The sequence below is a fragment of the Catharus ustulatus genome, chromosome 14 (assembly GCF_009819885.2).
Source record: "Catharus ustulatus isolate bCatUst1 chromosome 14, bCatUst1.pri.v2, whole genome shotgun sequence".
Classification (NCBI taxonomy): Eukaryota; Metazoa; Chordata; class Aves; order Passeriformes; family Turdidae; genus Catharus; species Catharus ustulatus.
The window spans coordinates 7,025,707-7,044,756 of record NC_046234.1 but is presented as its reverse complement, the minus strand read 5'-3'; the positions used below and the strand labels follow the sequence as shown (position 1 = coordinate 7,044,756).

The following is a 19,050-nucleotide window of genomic DNA, read 5'->3' as shown; positions in this document are numbered from 1 at the left end:
GCATCCCTCCTGCTCGGGTCTCGCCATCGCGCACCGAGGCTGCTCAGAGCCAGGCAGAGCCGCTGCTCCTCATCCTCTGCCTGGGAGGAAGCGGATGGCCATGGAGCTGGCAGTGATTTGCCGGCGGGAAGGCCGAGGAGAGGTTTTCCTGGCTGCAGCCGTGTCCCAAAGGGGCTCTCCAAGCCCGGCGAGCCGCAGCACGTAGACAAAAAATCTTCCCAAGCCACAGCCCGTGGCCGGGTGCTGCTCTCCGGCTGCGGGAGAGGCAGGGAGATGGTGCGGCCCTGCCGCCGCCTCCCTGCCGGCTCCGCACCCTGCCCTGTAATTAATATCCCTGGAGGTAAAGAAAGAGCAGCGGGAGGTTGGGATGTATTATTTTACTCTGATAGGAATCTGACACTGACACAGCCATTAGGGGAAAGAAAGAATAATAACTCAGACTTGGCATATATGAAAGTGTAAATACCTTCAGCGTGTGAAAAGACAGGCTTTAATATATTGGTGGGTTTGTAATTATTTATTGAAAGAAGAGAAAAGGCAGAGCTTGCTGCAAAACAAGGCACAGGAGAGGGAACAGCTCCCAAAATGATGGGGTTTGGGTGGCAGCATGGGGTGACCCAGGGCTCTGGGGACAGCCCCGATGTCGGGGCGATGCTGGCGGCTTCCCCCAGCAAGAGCCCGGCTTGGTGTCACACAAACGCTCCCCAAACTTTTCGGGGCAGGGCACGCCAAAAAAATCCCAGCGGGACGCGCGGCGTGGAAGGAATCGCATCCCCTCTTTGCCGGCTCTTTGCCACCTGCTCGGGCGGCTCCGGGGGCTTCGCTGCGGAGGGGAGCGGCGGCATCGCCCGCCGGGCCACCGAGAGCCCCCCGGGCAGGCCCGCGGGATGCCCCGCAGCTTGGGGGGCTGTGCGGGGCCGGGGGGGCAGCGGCGGCTCCCCCATCGCTCCCTGCCGCCCCCCGCTCCCCGGCGGGCCCCGCGGGGGCGGCGCTGGCGGGGGCCCGCCCCGGGCCGGGCCCGCCGCAGGATGCGGCGGCGGGGGCGGCGCGGAGGCTCGGCGGGCGATGCGGGGCCGCGGCCGGGCCCGGGGCCGCCTTTGAGCGCCGCGGGGGGACGGGAGGGGGGCGCGGGGGGACGGGCGGCCCCCGCCGCAGGTAGGGACGCGGGGGCCGAGCGGCGCGATGGAGGAGGAGGAGGAGGATGGAGGCGGCGGAGGGGAGGCGGGGAGTGAAGCTGCGGCAGGAGGGGGCGGGCGGGGGGGCCGGCCGGGGGGGGCAGCGGGCATGTGGGACCGGCTGCGGGGCAGTCGGGCGGCGGGCGGCGGCCGGAGCGCGGCCGCGATGGCGCAACGCGACGAGAAGGTGCCGGCGGCGGCGGCGGGCGAGAGCGAGCCCGGGGCCGGGGACGGGGCCGGGGCCGGGGCCGGGGCCGCGGCTGAGCGGGGACAGAGCGGGGTCGCCGCGCCCTTCCAGCCCCCCGAGGGCGGCTTCGGCTGGGTGGTGGTCTTCGCCGCCGCCTGGTGCAATGGCTCCATCTTCGGCATCCACAACTCCTTCGGGATCCTCTACATGATGCTGCAGAGCGACCTGGGCGAAGGGGAGAAGGACCCGGCGCTAGAGTTTAAAACAGGTACGGGCTCCGCGGTGCCTTCCCCGGGCCGGGCAGGGCGTGCGGGGGGTGCCCGAGCGGAGCGGGGATGCCCGAGCGGAGCGGGGAAAGGCGCGGCGGCGCGGCCGGCGCTGCCTCCCGGAGCTGGAAGCTCCTTCTCGGCTGTGTTGAACCTCGATTGCTCCCTGCCCCCTCTATCCTCGTAGCCGTGGCTATATTTATCTCCGACAGCATCATGTGTTTCTAAGCTCCGATGTACTCAATTAAAAGTAATTCGGCTGAAAAACACGCCCTGAGCTTGTCCTGCCGGTGTGTCTTGGGGTAAAGCAGAGCAGCGCTGGTGAATCAGCTGCTGGGTGTGAGCCACCCCCTCTAGTTTTCTTTATTATTGTTCTATTTTATGGGTTTTTCAAGCTCTCTATCCGGCTGCCTCGCTGTCCGGGGGTGGCTGCAGGAGAGCATCTGCCACGCTCCGTCCGAGCCGTGTCCATTCAGTGGGACAGCCGGCACACGGCAGGGCTGGCAGCGCCGCCTGCGCGGTCACTCCGGGGGCAGCGCGGGTTCACCCGCGCTTAACATCCCTGAAAAGCGAGATCCAGGGATTGCAGCCTTCTGTGTGTGTTGGTAGGACCGGCAGGCCTGGCCAGGATGCAGACTGGGTAGGGTTAACGTGGAGAAAAGGGATGTTTCTCCCTGCCAAGACCCTGCTGTTGAAGTAGACTTGGCAGAGGGACACCAGCCTGCTGGCGTGGTGGTCCCGGCTGGACACGGCTGTTGGGAGGCCCGGCCTTGTCCCAGGTCCTGCTGTCCCCCCTGGAAGATCATTTCCATCCCTGGGATCGACACTCGTGGCCCACCTTGCTCTCATCTGCCAGGTGGACACGAGCACTTGACGCTGACAGAACCTGCTGGTGGTGCTGTCCTGACTCTGGGTGGGACGTGGGCAGCAGTCAGGAACCAGGAGTGTGCTGGGGAGAGACGACTGCCAGGGGTGTGAGAGGACCTCAAAGCCTTGTTTTGGGGGCCAGCGTTGCCCGCGCTCCCTCCCTCAGCTGGCGCATGGCCGGCGAGCGCGGCGGGGAGCGCGCCAGGATGAAATTCATTACGGGATCCACCACATCTCCAATCCCAAATTAACTCCGTGATACTCTTACCAGGGAAACGGCGCGACCATGTAATTACGGGCACTAACGGAGTGCCACAGCGAGCTGCGGACGTGTGGCCAGTTGTAATTAGGGTGATTGATGGGCTGGGAGTGTGTGTGTGCTGTGTGATGCCCAGGAAGCTCATAGTGTAGCTCTCTGTTTCCTGCTGCCTGTGATTGTATCTAGAAAGCCTAAGGCAGGGCTCTGAAGGTAGAAGCGGTAACAAAAGAAATTAAATGCTGCGAGTTCTGGTGGTTTAAAGGCTCGGTGCCCAAGACAGAGGTTGTAGGAGTCAGCATCTGCCTCTTGCTCCTGCCATCTATTTATTTAAGGCTATGACCGCACAGAGGCCTCGAGAAAGCAAGGCGTGTGGGTGTGCGAGGTGAACCCAAGCAGGGTAATTAAATTGCCTGGGTGACGAATATATTCATTTTGGAATGGTGCTTAATGAAGAGGCCATTAATAAGCGAGCCGTGGCTCCGAGGTTGCGGTGCCGAGGCTCCGGCGGCGGTGTCGGAGCCCATCCGCGGCACCGCCGGGGCTGCAGCTGCTCTGGCTGGGGCTGAGGGCAGTGGGGTGCAGCCCAGGGCCCCCCTCCAGCCCTTCCTCCCTCGCTCCCACCCCTCCCCGCTCAGCATTGCATAATTTCCCCGCGGCGCTCGTTTGCGTGCAAACATAATCAGGAAAATATCGTAGCTCCTTTCCAAGCGCTAAGTGATACGGCCTTCCTGAAAAGACCGGTGCTGTCTGTTTGTCCTCCGACGTCACTCTGAGCCCGCCAGCTGCAAGCAACAGCCGGACCCCAGGGACCCCTCAGCCCAGGGAGCAGGTTGGGAGGATGAGGATCCGCTCCTGGCTCCAACAGCAGCATCCAGTATGGCTGTGGGCATGGCTCAGCCTTTTGTCTCTGCTCCTAAACCTCCTCCAGGTCTCAGGGAGGTGGGTTTGTATCAAAGAAGGGCTTTGGAGGCAAAATGGGGAGTAATGCTGTCAGCTGGTCAGGCATCCCTTTAAAAATAGGGTTCTGTTTATGCTGAAGCGGCACTAGTCGGCACTAAACAATAGCCGCCCCAGCTATAATTATCAAGGTTTGTTTCTTGTTTGCATTGGTCACGTTTTCTTGCGTTTGATCTTGAGAAACGCAGGATCCGTGGAGTTCAGGTCTGGGGTCAGGCTTTGAAAACAAACCCCGTGGCAGCAATGCATCGAATGCATAGGCTGCTGTCTTTAAAGAAATATACTGTGCTGCCTATGTCAACAAGCACGGCGGGCTGGGGCGGGCGGGTGTGCGACCACCGCGTGCCCCTTCCCCGCGGGACGCCAGCGCGGGGCCTTGCGAGGCACTCCCGGTGCTCTCGGGTTTGTTTTCTTGCGGGGGGAGTGGAGGAATGCTGAGACCGGAATAAAAAAAAATAATAATATACGTGTGAGCACTCGGCCAGGAAAAAAAAAAAAAAAATCCAGTTTTGCTGGAGAGGTGTTGAGTGATGCTTGAGGGTGTTTGCTGGGAGATGAGTGGTGACGTTTCCCTCTGGTTGTTCAAGGCTCGTTCTGGTGTGGGGGATCCATGGATCTGTGGCTGTCCCGGTGCTGCTCCCACAGTGAGGGCAGACACTGAGCCAAGATGAGCCCCCTCATCTTCCCCAGCCCCAAAAGCCCTTCTGAGGGGCAGCACAGCCCTGGTGAGCATGAACTGGGCAGTAACTTTTACATCAGTGCCTGCTCTGCTGCTACTTGGATGCTGCCCCAACCTTGGGGACCACAGGTGGCCTTGTCCCTGACCAGGGCTGGCCCTCAGTCAAGGAACCACCTGAGAGTCCCAGAGGGTGCTCCTGGGTAGAGCCAGGAGAGTGACATTTCTTGGTGCATCTTGTTCCTCCAAACACATCCTTGGTGCTGTACCCGAGGTAAAGCCCTCGTGGGACAGCCTGCAGAGTAACACATACTCTGGTTTTTGAAACAAAAGGTCTATTTATCTTTTTCTTCTCCCCTCCTCCGCTTTGTGTCAATATCCCAGGTACAGATTAACTCTCTTTGCTTAATATTTAATGTTTTGGTGCCTGGAAATGGAGCTGAAAGCATTTGGAGAGATGGTCTGAGGAGCTGGTCTGGCTTGGCTGCAGCTCCTCTGAGCGCATCCCTGTGTCCATCAGCATCCCTTGATCTGGGTGTGAGAATTTGGGGAACATTTTCCCCCCTTTAGTCCAGCTCCAGACAGGGAGCAGAGGCTGCTGGAGCTCCCTGTGCTTAGGGAAGCTGGGATGGTGCATGGACCTCAGTCCCTGACTGACCAAAATCCTAAAGGCAGGGCTGATGTCACCTTTATTCCTGAATTCCCATCCATTTTGCTGGGGAATTTCTTTGTGCTGATCTCACGTCCTTAGGACAGGTGAGTACAGGTGGAAAAGGCTGGTTTTACTCCAGCATTGAAATGAAGGCTTGGTAAGAAAGAGCAAGGGTTTGTTTTTTTTGGAAGATAAAGCACAAATAAAGTGCTATCAGTCATATGAAAGCGGGGGAGGAGAAGCCCTGGACTCCTGTCTGGGCTGAAGAAGATTCTGTGGGTGGGTGAGCGTGGCTGGAGATTTAGGAGCTGGGAAGAAAAATCCAAGGTGAGGGTAAACCACAGAGTGCTTTGGGTTGGGAAGGACCTTAAAAATCACCACATTGCACCCCTGCCATGGCAGGGACACCTTCCACCATCCCAGGCTGCTCCAATCCCTGTCTAGGCTGGCCTTGGACACTTCCAGGGATCCAGGGGCAGCTACAGCTGCTCTGTGCCAGGGCCTCCCCCACCTACAGAGAATAATTCCTCCCCAATATTCCATCTAACCCTGCCCTCTGGCAGTGGGAAGCCATTCCCTGTGTCCTGTCCCTGTCCTATTGGAGCCCCTTTAGAGAAGGGGGAAAATCTCCTCCCTCAGCCTGCTGGCCATGTTGTCTTTGATTGCAACCCTAATTCTTGGAAATGATCCCATATAAACTGGGATGATAGGGACATTGTCCATTGCTGGCCTTTTGGAGGCTCCCATCTCCTGAAGGTGACACTGTGGTTGTCACTTTCTTACCCAAATCTTCAGGATTTGGAGCTTTAACCAATTACCAGGGGGCTGTGCTGGCCCCAATTCACAGCTTTATTGTCCAAGGGTGCTGCGGACCTCGGAATTCCTGGGGCCTTTCCCAGGTCCATCCGGGCTCCCAACCCTCCTCTAACCCCACAGAGGGATGCACTGACATGAACAGTATTTACATAACCCAGATGGGGATGTAAATCCAGCAAAAAGAGATAAAAAAGACGTTTTTATTACCTTGCCCTGCTAGCTGGGGAGTACAAAGGGCAGCACAGAGCTTTCCCAGATTCACTGGGGGTTTCCCATGGTGGGATGCCAATGTGCCAGCACCAGGCTCTGCCCCAGCCCAGCTCTGTTTTGGGAGTTTGTGACTCCAGGGAAGCAGGGGGGAGTTTTAGAGGAGCTGGGGTTTTGCCTGAGCTGATTGCAAGGTGCCGTGTCAGATAAAGCAGGCTGAAAAGCAAACAAAGCCCAGTCATGTTGTTAAACCTGGTTCTTGGGGCTGTCGGGAGCGATTAAGGTTATTAGGAGGCCGGAGTGCTGTTTCTAAGGGAGGTTCTTGTTTTTCAAGACTGCAGGGGCCCTCTCAGCCAGCACATTTGCCATTTTAGTGCTTTTTAATTTACTTTTAAGTGTTCTCCACCAGCCAGCCAAGAAGATGTAAGGTTGTATTTCCTGGTGGCCATTGTCCTTGAGTGGTGGCAGCTCCTGTGACCTCGCTGTGGCCTATGAAGAAGTGGGACATAGAATTGTGCAGTTGGCTCAGAGTTTTTTGTTCCTTTTAGTTGCAATTAAATGAACAAAACCACCTCTACTTAACTCATAGGTTAAATTTTGAAGGCACAGAGTTGCAGCCCCATCACTGAGACTGGGTTGGGAGCAGGAGGAGGATGAGGAAGGATTGGAGGATGAAGGGGTCAGTGCTGCAGATCACAGGGCTGGGATGGATGTGGTGGCACAGGGTGACAATGGGGTGTGATGCAGTGCAAGGCAGAGGAACCCTTTCATTTCCTGTTTTGGGGAGAAATCCACAAGTTTGACAAGTCACCCTTTAATTTCCTTAAAGCCCCTCAGCAGTTGGAAGCTGTCCATCAGCTGGGGTGGTCTCACCCAACACCTTAAAACAGACCTAACCCTTTCTGGTTAAAACAGACCTAACCCATCCTGGTTAAAACAGACCTAACCCATCATGGTTAAAACAGACCTAACCCATCCTGGTTAAAACAGACCTAACCCATCCTGGTTAAAACAGACCCAACTCATCAGGCTGGGCCAAGCCCCGCAGCTGGGAGGCACCGCTGACCTCGCTGGCAGTGCCCAGGGGCTGGCTGTGCATAGCTCACATGGGTGTTGTCACCTTCCTGTGTCCCTGGGACAGCTCCTGGGCCTCTCTCCTTCCTTATCCAGAGTCTCCAGACACGTCTGTTCACAGGGATTATCCCACTTAAGAGGCAGCACCATCAATCACCCCATCCCACCAGTATCAGTCTTCCAAAAATTCTGGTGGTGTCATGGGAACCATCAGGGTTGGTGGATGTGGAGCCAAATTCCCTGCAGGGTGGTTTGGGGAAGGAGGAATTGCCTGGGTTTCCACCTCCCAGCGCTGAATTTTGTATCCCATGATGTGCAGGCGGCAAATTCCCTGGGTGGCATCAAGCCAGCCCTGCTCCTGCCGTGCTGACAGGGAGGTGACATCCTGGTGGCACTGGGATGGTGGCACTGCTGCTGAGCCTGGCAGGATTTGGCACCATTCATGAGCCCAGAGCAGCCTTTTGCTGGTTTATCCCAGTCACTCCCAAGGACCTCAGCCAGTGTGGCACATGCCAGCAGCAGGGGGACACGTGTCCCCTCTTGGGGACATTGGCAGCATTTGGGTTGATGCCACGGGCACTTCCAAAGCCGTGTCCCCTTGCTGGAAACAAATGAGGCTCCACCGTGGCTCCATAATCATGGAACAGATTGGAAAAGGCCTCTAAGATCACCAAGTCTGACCATATTGGGGTTCTGCCCACTGTTGGCTGCTCTCCGGGTGCCATATGGAATTTTCTGGCACGTCACCAAATACCTCGGTCTCTCCCACTCACTTTTTTTGGAATGATCACCCCTCAGGGGTTTCTTGTGAGCGGGTCAGAGCATGGAGGAGGATGCCAGAATTTCCCAGCTGAGTCAGAGAGCATGCACCCACATCTTGCAGCCGGCATTTTCCCTGAGGAATCACTTTTCCCCAAATCTCTGCAACCTCTGCATCCCATGGCATCACCATGGCAATGGGCAACGAGAGGACTGGACACCCGTCCATGAGGTGTGCAAGTGGGATACTGGGAGCTTCTGGGAGTTACTGGGATGGGGTTACTGGGAATACTGGGACAACTGGGATGTAAATACTGGGGATACTGGGATGGAATTACTGGGAGCAAACATGCTGCTGCACCCACCACAGCGGGGATTTGTTGGGTTTTCCCTTCCTCTTCCTCGAAGGATTGATTATTCCCTATTGCCAGGGAAGGAGATGCTGCCCTTTGGAGCCCAGCACTGCGATAAAGGCCTGCTGGAGGGGTGTGCCAGGCTGGGCACGGCTGGGGGCTGTCCCGCCGGGGGTCACCGTGCCCACCGGGGGTCACCGTGCCCGCCGCGGGCACCGGAGCGCTCGGATCTCCGCGGCGCATCCACCCCGAGACAGTTGGGGCGGTTGCAAAACCCCCATGACGTGTGCTGGGAATTGCTGCAACACGCTCGCAGGAGCCATCCCAGCCTCTCCCCGGCACCTCGCACAACAGGTCCTGCCAGCTCCGGGGCCGGCGCTGCCCGCACGCCCTGCCCGCCCCGGGGCTCCGGCCGCGGCTCCTGCCGCTGCTCCGGCCTCCCTCGGGCACACCCCGCGGGCAGGGGCTGCATTCCACCCGCGGGGTTTTCCCCCCACCCCCGGTCCTTGCCCTTTTTGTTGTAGATCGCTAAAAAATTACCTGATGGGTGATTGCCCCGTGTGCGCAGCACATCCTCGGAGAGCTGGAGCGGGGTGAAACACGGGGGGAAACCCTCGGGGGGAGCTGCTGGGTCACAGCCCTGTGTCCGTGGTGAGTTGTTTAGCTGGAACTCATCTTGGGCATCCTTGGCAGCTGTGCCGTGCTGTGCCATGCTGTGCAAGGAGCAGCCTCCTGGCCTTGTGTGGGATCACCCCGTGGCCGGATGGCAGCCCCAGCACCCCTTTCATGCCCTAGGGGGGTTCCAGCTCAGGGATACCCCAAACCTCCATCCCCACACCCCGCAGGCTGCAGGCAGAGGAGCATGCACCCACAGCTGCATCGGGAGCTCCCTGCATTGTGTCCCAGTGCAGGCCATCCCAGTGCCAGGTGGGAAAGGTATTTTGGGGTCAGTGCTGCCAGCAACATGGTTTGGGGAGAATCTGGTCTGCAAAACCTCGCACTGGAGGAGATGAGCTCACCAAACCCTGCTCCTCCGCATCTTTGGGATTTTCTGGCTCTGAGTTTGGATTTAGCAGCTCATGTGGTTTACCAAAGCTGGGTTGGATGGGGCTTTGAGCAAGCTGGTCCAGTGAAAGTGTCGCTGCCCTGGCAGTGGGGTTGGACCTGGATCTTTGCAATCCCTTCCAAGCCAGCCCATTCCATGATTCCCTGCAGAGCAGCTGCCTCTCCCGGGGCAGCAGCCCCGCGTGCTCTGGAGCAGCTCAGGCGCTCGGTGCATGGGCTGACTTGTTGGGGTTTGCCCCGGGCAAACACCAGGGCCCTTCTCAGGGAGGAGAAACAACCCTACCACAGTGCCTGGAACCTGCCCTGAGCACCCACCCACCACCCCATCCCCAGCTGAGCTGGGGACCCCAGGCCACCCTGCCCAGTGCCATCCCCAAAGGCCCTTCTCTTGGTCATCTCACATCAGATGTGAGCACCAAAACAAAGCTTTTGTTTCGAGATCTTGGCCTTAATCTGTCTGCCCGCAGATCCCGTGTGTAAAAGGGAGGCAAAATCCTCCCCTCTCGGGGGGTTGTGGGTGTTTGCCAGGGAGCCAGAGGGGTTTTTTTGCACAAAACCTGTGCAAAGCAGGGGAAGCTCAGTGAATAAACGTGGAGCCCACCGAGGTGGGAATCACATCTAATGGCAGCTCCTCCAGCGAGGATTGTGCCTCCCATGCTCCGTCTGATTCGAGTCCGATGGAAAAGTATCATCTGTGATTAAAGATTGACGCTAATTACATAATGGGTATGCACCAGATGATGCCCAGACAAGCTCCCTCCTGGGATTTCCCAACTTTTGGAGTGTTTGCAATCATCCTAAAGAGCTTCCTTCTACCGAAGGGAGGGTTGTAATTATTGATTTTACAGCAGCACTGGGCACAAGGCTCAGCAGTGGCACCGTGGTCACCAGAGCCGGGCTGTGGCCACCCTGCCTGCCCTGATAGCTCTGGGGCATGGGCAGGCACAACCCCCCAGCCTTGCAATGGCAATAAAAATACCATAAAATAAAGGGGAACAAAAAAATAAGGCAGTAAAGCTGCTTTTTGGGTCTGCTGGCAAAGCGAGCAAAGAGGTTGCAGCGTGAGCGGTGACGAAAAGGCTACGTCAGGATGTTCTTGATGGTGGGTCAGCTGTTAATCCATGTATTTTAGCAAAATCCAGTTTGTTTCTTAAGGTTTGTGGGAGTGGGGACAACTGGGGGTGTGGGGAGCTTGTCTGGGATTAAACCTGCCTGAGAGCCAAGCACGCCAAGCTCGCGAGCCCGGGGAGAGCTTAATTAAAGTCAACGGAGAAGCATTTCCAAGAAAATAATACGGGGTTTTTAAACGGGATATTTTCGTTCTGGGCCCAGAACGTCTCCTTTTCCCTCTTCGGTGTCAGCTTTAATAAAACAAAACGAGATCTCCAAGAAAAACAAATTGGAGCTCTTAAAAGGCGCTGCGGAGATAAAAATCAGTAACAGTGTTGCTGGTAACACCTTGGGTTATTAAAAGGGAAAGAATGCTAACGATGCAAATCGCCCCGGCCTTTCTTGTGGCTGCTCCCCGGCGGGAGCCTGCCCGCCCTGCCAGGGGGGCACGGGCACGGTGCCCCTCGGCCCTGGCTCCTGGGGCTGCAGGGGCACCCAGGCTGTGCCCTTCGCTGGCCAGGGCCATTGGGGCGTGTTTGGGAAACGCTCACACCGGGAGGATTTTGGAGTTTCCTTTCCCAAGGTTCTGGTGGCAGCTCCCGGGGTCAGGGGCGGTGCTGAGGTGAAATAGGAAAAAGCTTGGAAGAATGGCAAGGGGTAGGTTTCAGGGGGTACCAAATTTTCAGACAGCTGGAATCAGGGCTGGTGCTGCTGGGAGGATGCCACAGATATCAGAGCTCCGTTGGAGGTGATGAACGTGCGAATGGAAATAGCAAACTGGACTTTCTATGGTCTGAGAGTGCTGGGTGTGGCTTTGGTGCTCATGCCAAGGCATCAGGCTGGAAAAGCGGGGTCACCTCCTCTAAATGCAGTGCCCCAGTCCCGCTGGCACAGCTGGATCCCACACTGCAGGGCTGCTCTCACAGTTCCCTGGGCCCTGGCAGGCTCTCCTGGCTGCCTGGCCTCGTGTTGCTCCCCAGGATGCTGGAGCAGGGATGTGGGAAGGGCTCTGGGGGTGTGGGTTTGGTCTCTCCACCATCTGCTTCTGCCTTCCCACAGCCAGAGTGGACTCAGAGCTGCCCCTTTTATTCCTTGTGCTCCCATCCTGGCTGGGAGCTGGGATGGCTCTGGGGCAGGGCACGGGCACAGGGGTGATGCTGCTGCCCAGGTTCAGAGGGAGAAGCTGCTGTATGGTCCTGTCTGTCCATCTGTCCACAAAGCAGGAGAATCCTTTCAGACAGGGTGGCTTTAAAATGCCCAGGGTGAAGAATTCAAGGCCAGCTTTGCTGCTGTGCCCAGCTGCATCAGATAAGGCAATTGCAGATTTATCACTTAATTGCAGAGCATAATAATTGGAGTGGTATCAGGATAGGCAGTTACCAAGGAGGGAATATCGGTGGTGTTGGGTTTTTATCTTTTTTCTTTTCAATATAAACTTGTTGGAGCCTCAACACTGCTGGAGGTTTGATGTCTTTCTGAGGCTCCTCCTGCCTGTCCCCCACCATTTCCCTACCCAGGGGAAAATTCAGCATTAAATGAAAGCTGTGCTGACTGTCCTGATGCCAAGGAAGCTTCTCCAGAGTCGGTGAGAACCCAGCCTGGGAGGGGAAGGGGTGAGGACTGACAGGGATGTTGTCAACAACTTCGTGGACAGCTTTTCCCTTACACCTTGGGAACGAGATTTCCATCCCTTGCAGGTTTTTCCTGTCCTGCTCAGCAGGTGTGGGGTGCACACTTCTGGCTGCACGAGGCCATGGGGCTAATTCTGGGGGTCTGGATGTCCTTGGGAGGGACAGCTGGGAATGAATCCTAAAGCCCTTTGCACCAGGCTTTTCCCCTCTCAGTGTCACGTGCAAAATGCTCGATCACTGCCTTGGAACCCAGATGGGAAAATGAAAATTTTATATTTGGCAACTCGTTTGCAGCCTGCTGGGGTGGTGTGGGAGAGGTGAGAGACTTTGGCTGCAATATCCAGAGCTCTGCTTGTCTCTGACTCACGTGGTCCCAATTTTCCACTCTCTCTGTGGAACCATCAAGGAGGCTGAGCACTCCCAGTGTCAGGATTTGGGGCATTTCCCCACCCAAACTGGCTTGGCTGGTGCTTTTCTGCCTTGAAAATGGAGATTTTCAAGACCCAGGGTGGGTTTCTCAGCAAGAACTAAAGTTTTGCCTTGCTTGTCCTGATGTCTGCAGGGTTGGGTGATGAAAAATCGGTGATCTGGGGGGGAGGGATGGTGTCACAGGCTTTTAACTGGGAGAGCTCAAACCCCCCTGGGATCTGCATTTTAGGAGAAGACCTTTATTAAGGGAGATTCATATAAAACCCAATGTGTTGCCCAAAGCTAAGAAATCATGGCAGACTTTTTTATTTTTTTAAAGCTGTTAAACTCTGCCCTGCTTCAGTGCATCAAGCAAAGCGTGAAGGGCCTGGAGAGGAGGCACTTCAGGTCCTGGTCTGACCCTGTGCCCGGCTGTTAACTCCTGCTGGTCCATCCTAATCTCCATCTGGAGATAAGATTAGCCCCAGTCTGGTTTTTCAGAGCTCGTTTCCTTCCCTTGGGACAGCATCCTTCCAACCCCAGGGTTCCCAGCCCCACCATCTGCAGCCTCCCCCCGCCACAGTTTGTGTTCCACTGGCCTCATAAACAAAAATGACGCAAAAATAAAACCCACAGAAAACAGTTTTTACAGCAGGCAGAGTTTTTCTACTCCACAAAGGCGGTTGTTTAGATTTTTATTGCCGGATGAAGAAGGACGGAGATAAAAAACAACCCTAAAAGCTGTTGGGAAGATGATGCGAGGCAGAGCAGCGTGGAAAGCCACGTCTCACAGGGCTTTCATGTTTCCTCTGCTTCCGAATCAGGAATGAGCTGTTGCAAAATGCCAGGCATTGCCGGGTGATTCCAGCCCCTGGCCACGCGCCGGCACTTTCTGCAGCAGGTAACTCCTGCTGTATCACCGGGCTGCAGCTTCCCCCGAGCGCTGGTTCGGGAGGAGGATGAAGAACCGAGCAGGCAGGATGTGGGGCTGCTGTGGAAGCAGCAGGTTGTTGGCTGAGTTCCCCATTAGTCAGGGTGACGAGTCGATCTCCTTTCCCATTTTCTTATGAATGAATCAGTTTTGGCTCGGCCCGATGGTCAGACTGGTTCAACGAGAAGCAGTATCAGTCTCGTTAGCAGAGGAGACAAAAACGAGCCTCTCCCTGGCTCTGCAAACTCCCTGTGATCCCGACAGGCTCCAGGCTGCAGGGCTGACAGGGGCACTGCTGGGGGTTCAGCTCCTCCATCACCCCATTCCCTCCCTCTCTGTGCCTCTCCAGCTCCTGGGCACCTGCAGCTCCACGGACACTTCAGAACAAGGGTGGGTGCACACAGGGTTCTGCATCCTGAGCTTCTGCTCTCCAAGTGCATCAGGGGTGTTTTTAGGGGACAGTTTCAGCTCCAGGTTGTCTGTGGTTGCTGTGGTTGCACAGCTCAGATGTATTTGTTGTTCCACTCAGGGTCAAGCCTTGGCCAGTGGAAAATGTTTGAAAATTTTGCCACAACTTCAGCTGGAGCAGTTGGGATTTGGGAACCCTCCCTGCCTAGGGCACAGGGGCAGCAGTGGTGTGTGGCTGCCTCTGCTCAGCCCTGTCGTGAGGATTTGCCGTGGTGTCACCTCTCTTCCATTCTTTGCTGGCACCCAGCACCCCTGTCCTGCTCTGCCTGTCCATGATGCCACCCACGAGGGCGTGCCAGCTCCCTTGGGAAGGGATTGCCCCGTGCCAGGATGGCTGCAGAGGCTGAGGGATGTGATGATGATCAGGAGCAGCATCCCCGGTGCTGTCACAGAGCAGGGTGGGCTGGTGCCCTCCAGCACATCCCCATGGATCTGTGCTGGGGAGAGCAGAGGGCTTGAACCCACCCCACACCCCAAAATCCTGGCAGGCTTCAGCTCCACCCTGCTGCACCCTCTCAGTGCCTGCTTTCCCTTTGCCCCTGAGAGTGGATGGCAGCTCAGGCAGTCAGAAATAGCACTGGGGGCTGTGGGATGTGCTCCTACAGCAATCCCACTCTTGGCACCTGTAGGACAGGGGTAGTTTTGTAGGGACAGGGTAGTTTTGTAGGGACAGGGTAGTTTTGATTCCCACCCCAAAAAGCCATATTTCCAAGGGAAGGAAGAGGAGGCTCCCTGCCCACACAGATGGGATTAAGGCTTTTAACCCTGACTTGCAGCACCAAACCTCACCCAGTAACTGTCAGAAGCCTTCATTAACCTGCCCTGTTGTTTATTCCCATTTCAAAGCCCTTGATGCAGCAAAAAGCAAAGGCATTTCCTCAGGAAAGCACATTAATGTTTCACCTGCCTTCAGAGCCCTTTCCTAGCCCTTGGAGTGGTCGGGGCTGTCCCCAGATCCCCTTGCTCTCGTTAAACATTGTGTGGCTCACAGGAGCTCTGCCTGTGGCTGTCCTGTGGGTTCAAGCCCTCGGGGGTTTGGTTTTTAATTTATATGCAGATGTGAGTGTGTGCAGAGATCCACATATTTATCCACACATTATGGATGTGGATCCCGGATCCCCATCCCAGGGGCTCGGGGCTGGGTTCCTGGGATGAGGAGGGGAAGCAGGGGCTCATCCTGCTGGGTCGTGGCTCTTCCCCTCCTGCCTGCAGCACCAAAGGGCAGGGCTGGCCCTTCCCAGAAGCCACCCGGTGTCTGAAAAACTTTCAAATGAGAGCAGGTCAGCCAAAAGTGACAGCCCGTTGGCAAAGGGGTGTAACCTGCTTCTTGCTGGGCTTAAAAAAAAATTTGATAAAATACTGCTCGTTTTCACTTTCCTTTAGTGGTTGGATTTGCTTAATGACAGCCTGGTCTATTTTTTCTGAGATATCCAGTTGTTTTCAAATGTGCTCTTTAATGTAAGGAAGCTCCAAGAGATTAAAATCTCATGGATGTTCTACCCTTCTCTTGCCCTCTGGGTGTCTGGTTTGATGATGATCAAGTGTTGTGTCATCTGGGGATCTTTTTCCTGGTCCGTAGGCTCCAGGAGCACCATCCAAAGGCTCTGGTGTCTGTGCTGCAGACCTGGGGGAAGCTCTCCAGCACTGGGGCAAGAAATAATTTCCTGATGGCCATCAGGAGAAGAGCCCAGATGTTCCACCACGGAGCTGTTTTGTCCTACAGACACTGTGCCTGCCCCAGGGCTCTGCTCAGCCTGCTTAAAAACGGCTTTCTTTCATTTATTTTGATTTTTAGAGATATTCTCTCGGTGGAGGAGGCTCTCCTGTGTGGTCAGTCATCACCTCATGTCCCTCATGCCATGGGAGGGTTGGGGCTGAGCCGTGGGACAATGTGGGGAAGACACCAGTGTGGCAGGAGAGCTGAGGTGGAAGAGGCCATGGAGGGAGGTGTTATCTCCTTTGTGAGCGAACCTTGGGGGCAAAACAACTTAAAAACCACCTGGCACAGCCTGGGGAGGGGCCTCCCCTCAGAAAGCACCTGGAGCAGCCACCACGATTTTCCCTTTCATATTTCCAACCCTGTGCATCGTTGGGTATTGGGCAGACTTTGTCTTCAGGGAAATTTGGGCTGTGTGGGGTGGAAGCAAATAAATAACATAACTGAAATATTTTGGTAATATTGGGGTGGGTGGCTCTGCCCAGGTGCCACAGGGGAGCAATCCCAGCCCTCTCCATTCCAGGGTTTTTGCTCCAGTGGGGCTGAGGCTGCCACAGCATTTTTTTTCCTCTGGAGCTTGGAGGGCTCTGGGGGGTGGCTGTGGGTGGGGGTGGCTCTGGAGATGGTGCTGCACTGGTTGGCACTGGGACAAACACAGGGATGTTTTCTTCCAGCCCTGTTCATCCTGGGGATGCCCCAGCCTTGGCTGGTGGGGGTTTGGGGGGGTTTGGCTCTTCCCACACCATGCCCATCTCATAGGATAATAGAATAATGGAATATTCTGAGTTAGAAGAGACCCTCAAGGATCATCCTAGACCTGTACAGATCACCAGCAATCCCACCCTGTCCTGGAGCTCTGGCAGCCCCAGGGCTGTGCCCATTCCCTGGGAGCCTGGGCAGTGCCAGCACCCTCTGGGGAAGAACTTTTCCTGATCTCCAACCTAAACCTGCCCCGACACAACTTCATGTTATCTCCATCCCCAATCCATCCACCACACAATGGGAAAGGATTGGCTGGGAGACGTGCAGGAGAGGAGGGAGAATGTGCAGTTTGCAGGATGTTCCTGATAGGGGACAGGAGGTGCCTCACTGCCTCCAGCTCCCTCAAAAGTTGCAAAACCCAAGGTTTTTGTATTCTCTGTCCAGTGGGGGACAGGTTGCAAAGTGATGCTTGGAAATTTTGCAGTAGGGAAGGTGTTAGCAGAAATACTTGGGAGTTCAAGACTGGCCCTTGTCTAGGGGCAGGTACAGATATTTATTAAACACCTGCAAGGATTGAAAAGACTTGTTGATGAGGCACTTGGGGACATGGTTTAGTGATGGCTTGGCAGTGCTGGGTTAGCTGGTTTCAGAAGGCTTTTCCAACCTAAACAACTTCATAATTCCGTGATTCCAAGACTGGACATGCCCACCACCAGAGAGTTTGGAGGAAAGGCTGTGCAGAAATCTGCCAGGACTGGGAGAAGGCCACAGATGTCCTGCAGTGGCAATTATTTGTCTAAAAACCAGTGCCAGGGCTCCTGGGCTTGGTGTCCAGCCTGCTGGGACTCTCCCCTTAATGCTCAGGGCTGGCAAAGGGCTGGAAGTATTTTTCTTTCTGAGTATCCCTTAATTAGCTGAAAGGAAAGGCTGTCAAGTACCCAGCTGGGAAGAAAAAAGATCTTGAGCCTGTGACCAGCCCAACATTTTGCCTCCATTTATTTTCCCTGACTTCTTTGTTTTCCCCTTTGAAAAAAGGGTGCTTTTCTCTTTCCTTTCATTTAACTGCTATTTATTTGCTGGTAAGTGGAAGGAATTCAGCTGGGATCAGCCTGGCTCCTGCCAGCGACTGGAGTTGAAAAGTTTCCGTGGGGGAGATGTAAGAGCAGAGCAGGGGGGTTGTTTTCCACCCGCCGCCGGGTCCCTGGGTCATGGCCAGCCAGGTTGCATGGCTTTAATTCTCCTTTTTTTTACTGGGATGTTGACAAGTGCCCATGGGAGCTGTGCTGGGAGGAGCGTGGAGCTGGGCCGCGGGGTTTCTTCTCCTCCTCGCTGTTAATGGGAAACAGAAGATGGCTTGGGAGAAATTTGGCAAAGAGGGAAACTTTTCTGTCTCTTCCAGCTTGGAAAAAAGTATCCTTTCTCACCACAGAGGGAGGAGGGTTCTCAAATCCAGCCCAGGAGGGGGGCAGAGGAGGCAGAGAGTGCCCAGGGATTTCACAAGGATGGAGCAGGCATGGGCCACCAGCTTTGCTTCGGGAGTGGAGCCCAGCCTGCCTCACACTGGTGGCCAGCATCCATCCCATCTTCTCCCCAAGGCACCAGGGGCTTGGGATTCCCCAGGTGCTCTCTGGGGATTTTTGGGATCCTGTGTGTCAGGTATGATGTCACCACATAGATGGGGATGCAGTGGTGGGTCAGTGCTGGCTCCTGTAGGGATGCACGAGGATTCTGTGCCTGGCTGGGGCATGGACCCCTGTCCTTGCCATGAAGAGCTCTGCTGGATTTTCTCCTCATCCCAGCTTGTGAGCCAGCCCTGGTTTGCCATCTGCTCTGAGCTGCATTGGCTGGGAGCTACAGCTCTGTGCTGGTGGATCACAGGGCTGGCCAGGCTGCTCCAGTGAGAGCCACAGCTCTGTGTTCCTGTGGATCCCAGGGCTGGCCAGGCTGCTCCAGTGGGAGCCACAGCTCTGTGTCCCTGTGGATCCCAGGCTGGCCAGGCTGCTCCAGTGGGAACCACAGCTCTGTGTCCCTGTGGATCACAGGGCTGGCCAGGCTGCTCCAGTGGGAACCACAGCTCTGTGTCCCTGTGGATCACAGGGCTGGCCAGGCTGCTCTGGCTGGGAAAAGCCATGGCAGCCACTCACATGGGGTAGGGCAGGGCAGGGACTGCTCCCAGAGTCACACTCCAGCCCTTTGGGACTTTCAGGTGTGCCCCCAAAAGTGGCAGCGCTCACCTGGATCACAGCCTGGGAAAGGATGGCTGGTCCTGGCTGGTCACATATCCCAGCACTGCTGGCCCAGTCCTGGTGCTGGTGCTCGTGTCCTGGGAGGTGCCTTCCTCTTCCATCATTCCCCTTCCTTCCATCTCTCCCTTCTCCTTCCATCCCTCCTGCTGTTTGTGAGCAGATGAAGCACTGGGGTGAATTCCTGAGGCTCCAGCACCCCAGTCCCTCAGCTGCACAGCCTTCCCAGTTGTCTGTGGCTACAGGAACTGGTTACCAGTACAAACCTGCCAGTTCCATAAGGTGACCACCTGGGGTTCAGAGGAGATGACACATTTTGGGGCAGGAGAAGCAGAAGGGGTCACAGCCCACTGTTGGGGACAGGGGATGGCTGTGGTAGGGTGAGAGTGCTGAGCTGTTCCCAGGCTTTGTGACCTTGCACCAGTGACTGCAGGAGGTTAATCATAGCCAAAGCCCACTGAAGTTTGGTCAGGTCATGGCTTTTCCAAAGGCTGAGAGCTTTGCACGTGCAGCAACCAGTGTCTGGG

General features: G+C 56.0%; 1 protein-coding gene across 1 annotated transcript in view; it reads left to right on the top strand.

The window, feature by feature from the left end:
• The first annotated feature begins 1,284 nt into the window (after positions 1-1,284).
• SLC16A2 (solute carrier family 16 member 2) overlaps positions 1,285-19,050 on the top strand; it is a 35,326-nt gene continuing 17,560 nt past the window's right edge. The window contains exon 1 of the mRNA XM_033072314.2: positions 1,285-1,630. Coding sequence (XP_032928205.1) covers positions 1,285-1,630 — 346 coding nt within the window. The remainder of the gene's footprint in view (positions 1,631-19,050) is intronic.